The 16,090-nt window shown below is 40.4% G+C and overlaps 1 protein-coding gene across 1 annotated transcript in view; it reads left to right on the top strand.

The window, feature by feature from the left end:
- Positions 1 to 16,090, top strand: part of FRY (furry homolog (Drosophila)) — a 160,203-nt gene that overhangs the window by 18,007 nt on the left and 126,106 nt on the right. Inside the window, exon 2 of the mRNA XM_009998351.1 lies at positions 12,734 to 12,933. Coding sequence (XP_009996653.1) covers positions 12,734 to 12,933 — 200 coding nt within the window. The remainder of the gene's footprint in view (positions 1 to 12,733; positions 12,934 to 16,090) is intronic.

Below are 16,090 nucleotides of genomic sequence, written 5' to 3'. Positions count from 1 at the left end.
GGGGCCATAAAGATCATCTACTTTCAACCACACTACACGGGCAGGGGCATTTTCCACTAAACTATGTTGCTCAAAGCACTGTGCAGTCTGGCCCTGAACACTTTCAGGGATGGGGTATCCACAGCTTCCCTGGGCAACCTATGCCAGTGTCTCAGCACCCTCACACTAAAGAATTTCTTCCTAATACCAAATCTAAATCTCCCTTCTTTCAGCTTAAAACTGTTACCCCTTGTCCTATCCATACATGCCCTTGTAAAATGTCCCTCCCCAGCTTTCCTACAGTCTGCTTCAGGTACTGGAAGGTCGCTATAAGGTCTCCCCACAGCCTTCTCCAGGCTTAACAACAGCAACTCTCTCAGCCTGTGTTCATAGGAGAGGTGCCTCAGGCCTCTGATCATCTTTGTGGCCCTCCTCTAGACTTGGTTCCAAGATCTTCATGGCTTTCTTGTGTTGGGTGCTCCAGAACTGGATACAGTACTCCAGCTGCCTTTGTGTTGAGGCTGGAGCACTTGCCAGAGAAGACTGAAGCAAAGAAGTCATTGAGGACCTCAGCCTTCTCAATATCCTGTGTTGCTACCTTGCCCATTTCCTTCAGGAGAGGGCCTACACTCTCCTTGGATGTCCTTTTCTCCCCAACATAGCTAAAGAAGCTTTTCCTTATTGTTCTTAACATCCCTAGCAAGATTTAATTCTAGCAGGGATTTGGCTCTCCTCGCCTGATCCCTAGATGCTTGGACAACCTCTCTGTAATCCTCCTAGGATACCTGCCCTAGCTTCCACCCCCTGTATGCTTCCTTCTTAAGCTTGAGCTTTCCTAGGAGCTGCTTACTCATCCATGCTGGCCTCTTGGAGTTTCTACTTGACTTCCTCTTAGCTGGAATACAACACTCTTGGGCCTGGAGAAGGTGATCCTTAAATGTCAGCCGGCTTTTGTGGGCCCCTCTACCCTCCAGGATGTTATCCCAAGACACTCTCTTGAGCAGATCCCTGAAGAGGCTGAAATCTGCCCTTCTAAAGTCAGTGGTAGTAAGCTTGCTGTGAGCCCTCCTTGCTGTCCTGAGGATCTTGAACTCCACCATTTCATGGTCACTACAACCTAGGCTGCCCATGAGCTTAACATTCCTCACCAGCCCTTCCTTGTTGGTGAGGACAAGATCCAGCCTAGCACCTCTCCCTGTTGTTTTGTCAATTGGAAGTTATCATCCTTGCACTCTAGGAACCTCCTGGATTGTTTGTGTTTTGCAGAGTTGTTCTTCCAACAGATGTCAGGGTGGTTGAAGTTTCCCCTGAGGACCATGGCTTGTGAAGTCTGCTCGCTTGCAGTCCAGGGTAGCAAGCTTGCTGTGTGCCCTCCTCACTTCCCGAAGGATCTTGAAATCTACAACTTCATGGTCACTGCAGCCAAGGCTGCCCCAGAGCTTCACATGCCCTGCTAAGCCCTTCTTGTTGGTGAGAACAGGAACCATCAAGCACCTCTCCTCACTGGCTCCTCTATCACTTGGAGAAGGGAGTTATGATCAGTTCATTCCAGGAACCTCCTGGATTGCTTGTGCCTTGCTGTGTTGTCCCTCCAACAGATAGTAGAGTGATTTAAGTCCCCCATGAGGACCAAAGCTTGTGGACATGAGGCTACTCCTATCTGTCTATAAACGGCATCATCCATTATCCTGACCCATAAGCTCTCAGTCAGCTTCTCATGCATCTCCAGATGGAAGTCCATGCACTCCAACTGGTCACTGACAGAGAGGGCAACAACCCCTCCTGGTCTCCCTTGCCTTCCTACAGAGCCTGTTTCCTTCTGTTCCAACACTCCAGTCGTAGGAGTCATCTCACCATGTTTCTTTGATGCCAGTGATCACAGCCTGTAGGTGTACCCATGTCTCTAAATCCTCTTGATTTGTTCCCCAGGCTAGAAATGTCAGTCTCTGTTTCCTCAACTGAGAGCCTAGGTGGCTACGTTAGGTTTGGTATTTCGCCTGTAGGTGGCTAAATTGCAACCTTTCCCTAAAAGACAGCCATAAATCAGATCAGGTGCATCAGATGAGTTCAACTCAACTACAGTTTTAAAGATTTTCCTTCAATGGAGAACTACACTTTGAAGCATAACTAAACATGGTATATTTATTATGGCATGAAATAAGCAAGACTCTTCAGGAAATAATTTCTTCACCACTGAATAGTGTTAGGTCAGTAGGACTATTCAGACCATTCAGTTTTAGAGGGAAATGAGCTACAGCCTGTTTCTTTTTGTGCCTCAGTAGTAAAATGCCGCAAATGTTTGCACAGATGCATTGTAACACACTCAAGTTTTCATTCACATGTGTACATTGTACAGAAGTCACATCATCCAGAACTGAACTGCTGTTCTCATTCCACTGAAACACTTGAGTTTTTAACAGCAAGAACCAACATTTGTCAGTGGTTTGGAAGAGCAAGTGTAGACACAAACAGACAACAAAAATTCAGGGACGGTTCCAGTTCTAACATCTGAGGTAGCTCTTGAATTCGAGATAGATACAAGCATTTATTGTCTTTCTGTAGTAAAAAATAAGCAGTTTAATTACCTCATTAAAATGCCATGTTATCCAGACTCTGACAGTTTTATTGTAAAACATTTAAGGAGAAAAGGAAAAGTGTACTCTCTCCAAGACAAAATTTGTAGGGAAGGAGGATGCAGGTCACATCCTCACTGTTTGCTGGTCCCTTTTTTGGAAGTAACTATTCCTTCTCTGTTGGACTCTTTTAGCCTTCTACTTCCTCGGCACTTTTCCAAGTTCCCTAAAAATAATTCTTCTGCTAACACCCATCAACCACAAAACAACAGGAATATCTTCATTTCCCTGTCTCTGAAAAAGAAACCAAACCCAACAAAACATCTCTCTAAAAATCTCATAGGAAATTATTTTCTGATCCAAAAAAACCAAAGCAGAGTCTAGCTTTTTCCCCTAGTAGGTAAAGTATAAAATAGAAGTTTTGGTATCTTTTTTTAGAATAAAATATTTGTTAAGCTCTATTTGAACCCAAAGAAATTCTGCATAGCTTCAGAAATAAACCTTTTATTTGTTTTTAATTTTTTTAAAATCAGATAATCTACTCATCTGAAAACTACGATCTGAATGTATCTTTCCACTCATACCTGGAGTTTTTACTTTTGACATAACTAGCAAAGATAACAAAAGTTTGAAGTTGTCTAGAAAAAGTACCAAGATCTTGAAAGTATATTTTTAATCTCAAATCAGCCTTCAGAGGGGCAGCATGTCACTATGATATAAAATACAGAAACTGAGAAGTATTTATGTTTGATTTGGGTCCCTTCAGGAGAAACACAGATATTTCCTTTAGTGAGAAGTCACCCCCAAATGGAGCACTGAAATGGCAATTGAAAATGACTTTGGAATTGTCCACAAGATTTCCCATATAATTTAGCTTTTTCAGTCTTTAATGTTACAATAAACCAAGCAAAGTCTAAAAGTGGCACAGCTAAAAATCTTTGTTACGTGTCTAGACTCCCACACATCTTCAGCATGGTGGTATATGTAAACAAGAAAATAATTATTTAGAGGAAAAGGAGCAAAGAAAAAAATAAATGGTGAGCAAAGAGAATGGGCAGGAAGGAGAACTGCTTTCCTGCCTCACTTGTGTGTCTTGCTGGGACCTGAGATGAAAACCTAGGGAATGCTGTTAAGCTGCACAACCTCTGACCTGCAGCTTAGGAGAAAGAGAGAGGGAAAGTCTGCGCCTTACAGGATTATATTTACTAGGAGCTTTGCCAAGTCAGAGAAAAGGACTTGAGAAAGTGGATGACCATATATGACAGGATTTCCTGTTTGTTGGTTTGTTTTGGCAGTCATCATTCTTGAATCCTGTGCATATGGAGAGACAGTCTCTCGCTAGAGGGGAAGATGTGTTGCACTCATTGCTTTCCTCTGTGGGGTCTCAGATCAGTCGCCTCTTTCTGTAGAATAGAATTTCTGTAAGTGCACATCTGAGGCTGACAAAGCTTCACTCCTGCCTGCCAGCAGCTGAGATGTGGAGGCCTGAAGGTTGCTAGTAGCTAATAATGGCAAACCAGTAATTTTAACCTTTCCTAGGTGCCAAGCTGAACAAGATCCTTAGCTTGAAAGCTAACAGGCACTTTAACACACACATCCATCTCAAGTAAGGCCCGTGACTGTGTGTAAGGACTGTTATAATGTTATCCTGAGCTTGGGCTAAGATACCTGTATTAAACTGGTTATTTCCTAGTGGGGTTCATCTCTGCTGCTTCATAAGCTGCTTCATAAGCGTCTCTGAGTGGACTAAGCATTTGAGTTCTTTGTAGACATACAGAGAAGAGCATCCCCCCACAAGTGATACTTCTAGCATTCATCAGGCCTACGGAAGGGCCATATACTTAGTCTCAAGGATGCTGCATTTTGTTGCTATCCTGCAGAGGATTGGATCCGATTGTTAAGAAATTACCACATCTGGGACTAGTTCTGAGGCTCTTCAGCAAATTGTAGCCCACCTCTGGATTCAGGGGAGTGCAGAATGAGTTTACTACAAGGAATTAACCCTGTGTCTCACTGAGGGTGTCATATAGTCTGGTTTAGGCCTGCTGTTTTTATTACATCCCTGAAGATAGTGAAAATAATTGAAGAATACCATGTGTATGCACATGGTCACACGCACTTGAAGTTCAAGCCTCCTTCTTCTTGGCTGGAGTGAGGTTGGTCAAAGCTTACATTTATCAGCAACTCTGGCACTTCTTTTTAGATGCACTAGTTATTTTTCTGTTTTCTGGCTGTGCTGTTCCTTGTGTTCACTTAGAATTTATGCTCTCTTGTTATGGGAAAAGGAGTAAAAAGTTTGGAGAAGGATTGCCCAACCATGTCTACAGGGGCTGGAACTGTCTTTTGAAGTTCAACAAGTATTCTGAAAATAGTGGAATAAATATATCTAAATCTGGCAACAGCATGTTTTCACGAAGTCTTTGGACAGAAATAATTTAAAATTTTTGTTTTATCTCAGTTAAATCTGTGGCAAAGTCCCGGAATGACTTTATCACTGAAGATATTTTCTTCTTTTCTCTTCCCCCATGCCACTTGACAAAAATGGCTCTCCTGAGGTGTGTCTCTTTAGAGAAATGGAGGAATCTGGAGTCTATAAGTTAGCCTTTTCTCCTTTACAGTTTTAGCATAACCAAGTAGTTTGAGAATTTCCATTTGGAAGAGCTTAGGTCATCTTCACCACCTTTTTGGAAATCCTCCAAAATCTGTTACTCCCTTCTGGCTTGTTTTCAGAATTAGCTGTTTTGCTCCAGAATCTTGAACTTCTTTAATACTTTTGCCTGCTGACCTCATGGCCTCTTCCATTTTATCTTCTAGGCTAGATAGTATTTCCTATGGCATAGGGATCTATCTACATGCTATGCACTAACTTCTGTTTTGCATGGAATTACTGGGTTTTATCATTGTTACATTGCAAACTACCTATCTAATTGGTCAACCAAAGTAACTCTTTCTGAAGAATCCTGTACTTGGATTAAATAGGCTTTTGAAAGACAGAAATAATTGGGTTAGCTTTGTGCCATGTTCTTGTGTCAAGACCGCTGCACAGAACAACCCTATGTGTTCTCCCAGGAATTGCTTGAACAACAGTTTTAAACAGTGTTCAGAGCCTGGAGTTTTAAAATACAAGTTCTCTTGAGACTTATTCAGTGTTTAGTTTTGGAGACAACTTGGTTCTAATATGAGGGAAAATACATTTGACCTTTTTTCAGTATGGACTGTCTCATACATTTACTGTCTGTATGTGCCTATATCTACAGAGTCTACATATTGCTGTCAGTGAGTGAATTCTTCACTTCAGAGAATTCCCTCACCTCCAAAAGAGCCATCACAGGGAATCAACTTCATAAAATATTATTATTTGCCTACATGTCCTATTTACTGCTTACATTTTTTATCAAAACAGTGGAAGCTTTGCAAGAGTACATTCAGTTAAGTGTAGCGTCAAAGCTCCACAGTTGATACTCTCTGCCTGAGACACAGATATGCAGATAGTAATTACAGATCTCTCCATCTGTAAGAGAATGTATGCCAGGCTCACTGCAGTTAAGAGTGTAAATGTTTTCCAGCACTAGAGAAGGAAAGCTATGTCTGCAATGCTATTGCTTGTGGCAGATTCATGCAGAAGCTTTTACATGGCCCTCAGGAGTTGCTATAGGCCATACAATCAGGGTTTTTTTACATTTATTTTAATAATTAGTTTTAATTACATTTAGATAAGCATGAGTTGAGAAAAGGGAAGGAGTATCTTAACAAGGTTATATTTGCTCTCTTGTTTTATCAACTCTTTTAATAAAAAAATGGGAAATAAGCAGTAAACAAAACATGTAGGCCAATATTCATATTGCATTGAATTAAATCCCTGTTAAGAGTAAAGCCAATACCATCACAACATACAATTTTACTTCCCAAGCAGTGGATGTGGGATTCAGATGTGCAATGAATACTTCCTGTTCCTTCATTATTGAGTGTAAATCCTCCTAAGAGAGGTTCAGAAACACAGAAAGATCAGACATTAGTAACATCAATTGCTCATCATGAAGTTCTGTACTTTAAATAAATTTAGGTCCTATCATATATACTGCAAGTCATAAATATTATATTTAATTGATTCACTTTATGCCTTTCTGGTTATATTTTGTTGAAACATGAAAATGAATTATTGAAATAATGCTTACATTAAAATAGTGCTGCTACTACCACACCTTACTAATACGTTGGAATAACATTTTGCTCGGGAATCTTACAGTTTTTTGCACTAAGATAAAGTGGATGTACTACACTTTTGATTTGTTTCTTTCAGCAACGGTTTCCCTTGAATTTTATTATTTTTGTCTGCCAAGCTCAAACTAGTTGGGAATTTTTCCCTCAAAGGCTGCAAAAGCCACTCTTTTTTTAACCTTTCCACATGTGCCATATCCTTATAAATTACATTCTTCATTCTATATTTAATAAAGTGGGTTTAATATTATAACTGCAGGCTTAAAACAAAGCAAATTTTCTTAAGAGTTACTTCAGTAGATATATAATTACCCTTAAGGATATATGGCTTTTCTCTGACCCTTGGCATGGGAAAAGAAGAGATACTGGGTTGGTTTTATCACAAGGAATTTAAACTGTATGTACTTTTGGCCGCAAGACCTTAGTTACGAAACAAAACCTGTCCTGTGTTGTTTTTGTGCTTTACATTTTTATACTAATTGCTTTCAGCTTGAATTGCCTGACAATATGTGTGTTTGATATGCACGGTTTGTTTTTGTCGAACTCCATTATCCTGTCTCATGTTCTTGGAGTGCCTGAAGTAGTTTTGTTAATCTGTCAGCATAGTATGTACTTGTGGATAAATATAGACATGCAGCCACTCCGTGAGTGGTCATCATCATATGCTGAAGCTAAAAATTACCCCTTTGGTTATGGAAAGGCTGATCTGATCCGGAGGCCTGCTCTAGCTCACACATTGTAGGTCTTCAGCACTTGTCTGCTAAAAAACAGAACAAAAAAAGACTGAAAGAAGTGTTGGCCTCTGTGCTGAAAAATTTAAAGTGAAGTATGAGAAAGGATTATGAAACAAATAGTTTTCTTTTTTATTTTAGTTAGAAAAGGATTCTAACTTTTCTAACTGAAAGACTGGAACGTTTTGGATATTCACAAGCTCATGGATATTACAGTAGCATGTTGGAGAAAATCCAGTGTGATTGGCTTTATAAAGGGGCTTGGTAGGTATGAAAATACTGCAAATGCATGTTTTGGTTTGTGTTATGAGTTTGTTTGCTGTTGCTAAAGTGTAAATTTGACACGGTTAACTGAAAAAGTGCAATCTCTGTTTCATCTACTTAAAGACACTGAAAATTTGATAGCTGGCTGAAGTTGTATCCCGTGTACAACAGACTCAGGGCTTATGCATTATGTTCATTCTGTTCTTTTGTTTCATCTTAGAGCTTTAAGAAAACCATTTGTAGTGTAAATCACAACAGGGACTCTCTTATGATGATTTAAATTTTGTACTGATCCCTGTTACCAGCTTAGTTACCGTGTGCGTGTGTATAAACTACTGTGCTTTTTAGCAACTATTTCTCTGGTCAGAGAAATGATCAATACAGGAAAAAAATTAGCAGTGATTTTAGTTTAGTAATCCTTTCTGTGGCATTAGTATATGGTTGTGGTGACAACCAATGTGATACTGCGTTACTACTTCCGTATTTTCTCCTTGTTTTTATTTTTTTTTTAAATACATAACATTGAGAAACTGTTTTGGTAATAGCATGAACTAAATGAAAATTTTCTGTAGGAAAAGAGTATATTTTGAAATACAGCTCAGTGCAGATACAGTAAAAAAATAGGGAATATATCTTGGAAATGAGAAAATGGGTTGCTGAAGAGAAGTAGCCCTCAGACAGAATTTCACCCCAGAATGGTACAGACTTCTTACAGTGGATCGAGCATAGTTAATATTTTTTACAGATTTTCCTAGGAGAGGAACTTAAAATATGTATGCCACTTTCTAAATCTGACCTACAGATTCTCTGCTGTTGCAGGGCCCTCAGGGTTCAGGGTGACCATGGTGTCCTGCATGGGCATCACCAATCAGTCTCCTTGGGAAAGAGCTACTTCTCTCTAGGTAAAGGGTTAGTTTAATGCAATGTGTGTTTGGTGACCAGTACCCTACAATATTTTATGAGTTTAGAATGAATGTTTCAGTCATATATACTGGTCTTTCTCTTTGAAGAACATTGTTATTTTGAAATCAGTTAGTAAAAACTTAAATGGTCAATGAAATAAATGTTTAGAATTGAGTATAACTCCTTCCTCCCATCCCAGTCCCACCAGTTATCTTCCACATAAACCCATACAAACTATATGTGGTGTTTTCTCATGTAAAAATTATGCCTTCTATTTAATGAGGCAGTGTTTCACTGGCATAGATAGTAAAAATGGACCCATCCTTTTAAGACCCACATTAGAATGTGTCAACGTAACGGGACCAATCACAGATGATGTAATGCAGCTATTTCTTAAATTTTGAGCTTTACGTTTCAGAGACAAGTTTTTTTAATGAGTTTTGTAGAACTCTCAGCCTAGGAAAAAGAGCTATATTCTGTTAAAGCTCATACATTGTCCACGTAGATGTCAGTGATTGTCTAGTCATTGTGCCAGGTTTTTGCAATGCAAATATCAAGCATATGCAAATGATTGAGATAATGGAACTGCATACACACATTAGAAAGCTAAACCTGATTATGACAGTTCATGACCAACTCATGATGAGCTCAGAATCCTCACAGTGTTGGCAGTTTTAACTTCCACACTGAAGATGCTTATATGGAGTTAGCAGCTACAAGATGATCTTTTAAAATGTTGAACTGTATTAATGTCATGTGTCAATCAATTCTATAACTGCTGTAATTGCTGTAGCAATGACAGATGTTAACCTCCAGGATATAATTTTTATTTCCTGTGGGTGAAAGGCTGTACACTCCTATGTTTCAGAGAAGAGCTAGAATAAAACTTTTTGGTGCTCTGACAAATCTCACAAGTAATTGCTTTCCTCTATTACAGTGTGCAAATAATTGATTTTTCTGTTAGATGTCTGGGGAAAAAAAAAAAAAATAGATCAGCCTGTGTCACAAACCTGACAGCATCATTGTTAAAAGACTTTCTACTATTTCAAATTCCAGCCTCAAAATTCTGGCTGAATGCCATGGTGATTGAAGATAAGGGTGGCAGCTCCCAGGTAGTGTGACTAGGGCTTCTTAAACTTAATTCTATAACGATGTGAGTAGTGCATGATCTCACTCACTGCCTTCCTTCCATCCCTCCTGCATGTTCCTTCATAGTAAATTTGGAATTTAGTAGCCAATTTAAGCCAAAATTCTGTAATGAACAGAAGGCAAGTTTGCATTTGATTAGATTCCTATGGATTCCTCCCAGAGGGAGCCGGGGATGGTTGCACTGGCCAGAGAGAGGCAGGTGGCCCAACCTGGGTGGGTTTTGCTGGGCAGAGCTGGCTGGTGGGCAGCCTGCCTGCCCAGTCCCGGGCACGGAGCTCAGGAGGGAGCTTGGGAAGGACTGGGGAGCGCTTGGGATGATGACAGGAGGGAGGGCAGGGCTTCTACTGAGCAAAGGACACAAGTCCTTAAGGAAATTGGTTTCACTGCTCACAAAAAAAAACATTTTTCCTAGCGGAGCACTTGATGATCGAACTGATTTCATAGGTAGTTGAGAGCCAGTCAAAACCATGCATTTGGCAGGTGTATTAGTAATTGCAAAAATATTGTCTGTCTCCTTCCTAAAGCTATTTGTGGAGAAATTTCCATTACCTAGTGTTGTTGATAGACCATATAAATTTGCATCTGATCCTTTGCATCCCACTGTCTTCATGCTTAAACCCAAGTGATGACAGGAGACAAGTAGCACACTCTTCTGGAGGCTCTTTTCTTACTACTTTGAAGTAGATTTTTCTTCAGAACAGCAGTGTATTTTTAGAAACAGTTTTGTGTAACATAAATGTAGAACTGTTCTATACATGTTGGTTTATGCAAAGAATCATAACGCCAACAAAATTATTTGATTATGTTTTTGACCTCAAAAATTGAGTGAACCTTTGCAGAAACAAATCAGTAGGAAACATGTATTGGAGTGGAAGAAATGGTGCTGTTGTGCTAAAGAGTGGATGACATGCTTTGTTCATCAGGGTAGTTATTTTCAAAGTAAAGTATGGATGTGTTACACTTGCAAACTAATCGCTACATGAACAAATGCATTTCTATGTTGTATTATGGTCATATAGTGGATTTCTAAGCTTCAATTTTCCTAAAGAAAAATACATTCTCTTTTCTCCAATGCATATTTTTTATTTTTCAGTGCATGAATTTGGGGTCTGACTCTGCCACATCTTGAATACTTGCAAGCTATAATGTACTCTTTAGAATTTAGTTTCTCAGTTTTCTACGGCAATGAAGTGTTAAAGTATTTAGGAGAGGTCCTAAAATCTCATTTATTCTTAAAACAATCTCATGTCATTAATAGCTGACCATCACTTTCAAGTAGTAGTTGCAATTCTGTTCCTCAAAAGGAAATGCTAACGGCCCTCATAATTGTAGTTAATTCTTCTTTCTTTCTTTGCAACTTGGAAAATTTAACACTCTGGACTACAGTGCTATGGGGCAATGATGTAATGGTATTAGTTCCCAGTGTTTTCCAGTTTGTGTTCCATCAAAGCACCTCTGTCTCAATCACTGGCAGTGCTCACAGGTGTTACGACACTTTGCATTCAGAGTGGCTAAGGACTGATCTTCCCAGGGTTTCTTAAATTGCAACTTCTGAAGTCTCTGGCAAACCTAACAGAAGGCACTACTGGTGCCTGCCTGAAGATCAGACAAGATTTTTATTGCCAGTAAGAACCAAGCCTGAGGATTTTGTTTTGAAAATTATATGCATGGAGTGGTAATATTTTAATTAATAAGGTTTTGTTTCATAGTACTTCTATTTATTTGTTCTTCAGTTTCCCAGAAAACAGTAAATAGGGCTAAACTCAGTACATAATATCTGGTGCTGGTTGTGGGGAATTCAAAGAATCATGGGATAGTTTAGATTGGAAGGGATGTCTGGAGAATGATTAGTCCAGCCTCCACTCACCAACTAGAGATGGTTCCTCAGAGCCTTGTCCAGTCAAGTTGGGAGTATCTCCAACAGCAGAATTTTTACTGTTTCTGTGGACAACCTGTAACAGTATTTGATCACCCCCTCACAGGGGAAATTTTTTCCATATATTTAATTGGAATTTCTCACATTCCAACTAGTGTCTGTTGCCTCTCATCCTGTCGCCTTGCTCAAAGAAGAGACTGATTCCATCTTTGCTATGCTTCATTAGGTAGCTGAAGACTGCAATAACATCTCCCCTTAGCTTTCTCTTTTTGATGTTGAACAAGTCCAGCAATCTCAGCCTGTACTCAGGTAGCAAGCAGCTGACTCCCTGACCATTTTCATGGTCCTTCCTTGCCCTTGCTCGAGAACCGTCATGTCATTCTTGTGTGGTGAAGCCCAAAACTGGATACAGTACTCCAGATGTGATCTCACAAGTATCAACTGGGACTGTAGGGCTTGGTGCCTTCAGGAAAATGCATAAATTTTTGACCATGGAGAAAATTTTGTGTCTGGCTCTTCATGTAAGATTTATACTGATGAAATGTCACTGTTGTTGAAGGAGTTATCCTTGACTGACCTGAGTATAAATGAGAGGAAAGTCAGCCCTTTACAACTCATCTTAGTCAAAGATCAGACTCCTGACTTTTGCAAGGGTAGATCATTGAATAGCAGGATGTAATAAATCTGTTATTTGGCAGCAGGGTTACAGATCTGACCTACAAGATGAAGTATTACAAATAAGGATGTTATTCTGTTAGGTGTCAGCAAGTCTTACCACGTAAAAAAAGAGAACTGAGTGTGCACCCCGTAGTACCCACTACTCTATTTTAATACATAGGATTTAATATTTAATTTCTTTTTCAAGTCTAGATCATGTACATTTTACCTACAGTGGAAATAATATTTATATATTCTGAATCTTTTTTATTATCAATTAGTCTCTAGTTTAGCTTTGAGAGTATAGTGGGCCAATGGGACCCTCTGGAAAGTTAAGATATAGTGAATTACCCAAAGGTAAATGTGTGTTTTCTATATTTCAGCTTCTCCAGTTGGTAACGGATATATCAAGCCACCTGTCCCACCTGTTTCTGGTACACAGAGAGAAAAAGGACCTCCAGCCATGTTACCTGTCAACGTTGACCCAGACAGTAAACCAGGCGAATATGTCCTGAAGAGCTTGTTTGTCAACTTTACTACTCAGGCTGAACGCAAGATTCGCATCATCATGGCAGAACCTCTTGTGAGTGAAAAGAACCTCTCAGTAGATATGTACTTTGCTTTGAATTTATTTTTAGATCAGGCTTGCTCAATGTGCAATGCAGAATATTTTGCTTGTAATCTGCGTTGGAGTTTGATAGTGTTTCCCAAACTGTAAGATACACCACTACAGCAATTAGAGGGTTGTGGGAGGGGACAGAGTTATGCAAGATATGCCAAAGGGATGATATGAAAAGGAATTAATATTTTATTTCTGTTTGCAATATGGGCACGTGTTAATGTGATTAGGAGGCAGAAGGGGTGTCAGCCATCATACTGTTCACAGCTGGGAGAACTGTAATCTGACTCAAAATAGAATAGAAAGTGCTGAAATATTATAAAAATGGTATTTCTGAACATTACTGCTTTTCAACTAAACCATGAAAACTCATTGCACTGGTGGCTCTTATTTTAGTTCTGACAGTAGATTCTATAATCTAACAAAATGTTGTAGCATCCATTGTCCAGGTATGAAAAAGCCTGCAGCATTTGCAAAGGAGCTGCATGCAAAGGCCTTGCACTGTCAGGGAGAGAGCTGTTGTTACTTATATTTTAGGCAAATTAGACATACAAGTATGTCTGTTGCAAATTGCCTTTGTAACAGAACTTCTGGGAGACTGCTGTTTTAAGTTGAAACTACACTTCATATACATTCTTGTTATTTTGATCAGGGAAGAAGAGTTCTGTAACCTGCATTTTAATTCTGACAAGGCAAAAATAATAATAATAAAAAAATCCAGGAGCCTTTATTTCTGAGCTGTAAGGGAATGTTTGTAAAATCTTATGCCATTTTTATTATAAAGCACAGTATAGAATACTAACTTCTGTTCCCCATCTAGGTCTGGATATTTTGAACAGTAAAATGATTGTCTTGATTGTGATGGCATCTACTTAGCTTTATGTCTTGATTTAGATTCCGAAACATTTTATGCTTCGACAGTTTTTCCACACTTTCCTCAGAAACATTAGGTAGATGTAAGATGACAGAAATATCTTACATAACTTGGAATAAACACCAAAAAAGCTAGTGGGAAGGAACATTTTCACAAAGATCCAGTTTCTTTGTCTTTTATGAGTCCCTGCAAAGTCCCCAAAAGTATGATAAGCTGACAGTCATGCTGGAGGACCTTTAAAAAATCTGCCAGCAGCTGTTCCTTATCATCCAGTCTTTGTGTGATGCACAGTGAGCGTCTTTGAAATTTTAAGACAAAACGTGTTGTAAGATTCACAGAATCACAAAATCACAGAATCTCAGGGGTTAGAAGGGACCTCGAAAGATCATCTAGTCCAACACCCCTGCCAGAGCAGGGTCACCCAGAGCACATCACACAGGAACATGTCCAGGTGGGTTTTGAATGTCTCCAGTGAAGGAGACTCCACAACCTCTCTGGGCAGCCTGTTCCAGTGCTCTGTCACTCTCACAGTAAAGAAGTTTTTTCTGATATTCACATTGAACCTCCTATGCTCCAGTTTGCATTCATTGCCCCTTGTCCTATGACTGTTCATCACTGAAAAAAGCTTAACACCATCTTCCTTACACTCACCCTTTGCATATCTGTAAACATTGATGAGGTTGCCCCTCAGTCTCTTCTTCTCCAAGCTAAGGAGACTCCGCTCCCTCAGCCTTTCCTCATAAGGGAGATGTTCCACTCCATCATCTTTGTGGCTCTATGCTGGACTCTTTCAAGCAGTTCCCTGTCCTTCTGGAACTGAGGGGCCCAGAACTGGACACAATATTCCAGATGTGACCTCACCAAGGCAGCATAGAGGGGGAGGAGAACCTCTCTTGACCAACTAACCACACCCTTTCTAATGCACCCCAGGATGCCATTGGCCTTCTTGGCTACAAGAGCACATTGCTAGCTCATGGTCATCCTCCTGTCCACCAGGACCCCCGGGTCCCTTTCTCCTACACTGCTCTCCAGCAGGTCAGCCCCCAACCTGTACTGGTAATTGGGGTTGTTCTTCCCCCGATTCAAGACTCTACACTTGCCCTTGTTGAATTTCATCAAGTTTCTTCCCACCCAACGCTCCAGTCTGTCCAGGTCTCACTGAACGGCAGCACAGCCTTCTGGTTTGTCAGCCACTCCTCCCAGTTTAGTGTCATCAGCAAACTTGCTGAGGGCACACTCTATTCCCTCATCCAGGTCGTTGATGAAAAGATTACATTGAAAGATCAGGGGAACAAGAGACAGACAGGTGTTTTTAACATCATTTCCTTGCAGCACTTCTGTTACTCTTAAACCTTGTACTTTTACCTCTACAGATTCATGTAATATTTCTAACATAGGTATGACCACCCCCAAAGAGTGGTTACTGGTCAATGGAGTCAAATCCAGCTGGGGCCAGTCACAAGTGGTGTCCTCAGGGCTCAGTGTTGGGACCGTTTCTGTTTAACATCTTTATTGATGATCTCGATAAGGACACAGAGTGTATCATCAGTAAGTTTGCAGATGACACCAAGCTAGGCAGGAGTGTTGATCTGCATGAGGATAGAGAGGCTCTGCAGAGAGACTTGGATAGATAAGATTGTTGGGCTGATGTTAATGGTCTGGGCTTCAAGAAGGCCAAGTGCTGGGTCCTGCACTTGGGCCACAACAACCCCAGGCAACGCTCCAGGCCTGGGGAAGTGTGGCTGGAAAGTGTCTGGCAGAAAAGGACCTGGGGGTTCTAATTGACAAGCAGCTGAATATGAGCCAGCAGTGTGCCCAGGTGGTCAAGAAAGCCAATGGCATCCTGGCTTGTATTAGAAACAGCGTGACCAGGAGAAGCAGAAGGGGGATGGTCCCCCTGTACTCAGCACTGGTGAGGCCACACCTGGAGTATTGAGTCCAGTTTTGGGCACCTCGATTCAAGAGAGATATTGAGGTGCTGGAGTGAGTACAGAGGAGGGCAACGAAGCTGGTGACGGGCCTAGAGAATAAATCTTATGAAGAACACTTGAAGGAGCTGGGAATGTTTAGTCTGAGGAAGAGGGGAGACCTCATCAGTCTCTACTAGTCCCTGAAAGGTCATTGTAGAGAGGTTGATGGTGGTCTCTTCTGACAGGTAATTAGTAACAGAACAAGAGGGAATGGCTTCAAGCTGCAACAGGGCAGGTTTAGACTGGACATTGGGAAAACATTTTTCACAGAAGAGCG

This window comes from Chaetura pelagica, unplaced genomic scaffold (genome assembly GCF_000747805.2).
Source record: "Chaetura pelagica isolate M959 unplaced genomic scaffold, ChaPel_1.0 scaffold105, whole genome shotgun sequence".
NCBI lineage: Eukaryota > Metazoa > Chordata > Aves > Apodiformes > Apodidae > Chaetura > Chaetura pelagica.
The sequence above is the reverse complement of the archived record's forward strand: the minus strand, read 5'-3'. Positions and strand labels throughout refer to the sequence as shown.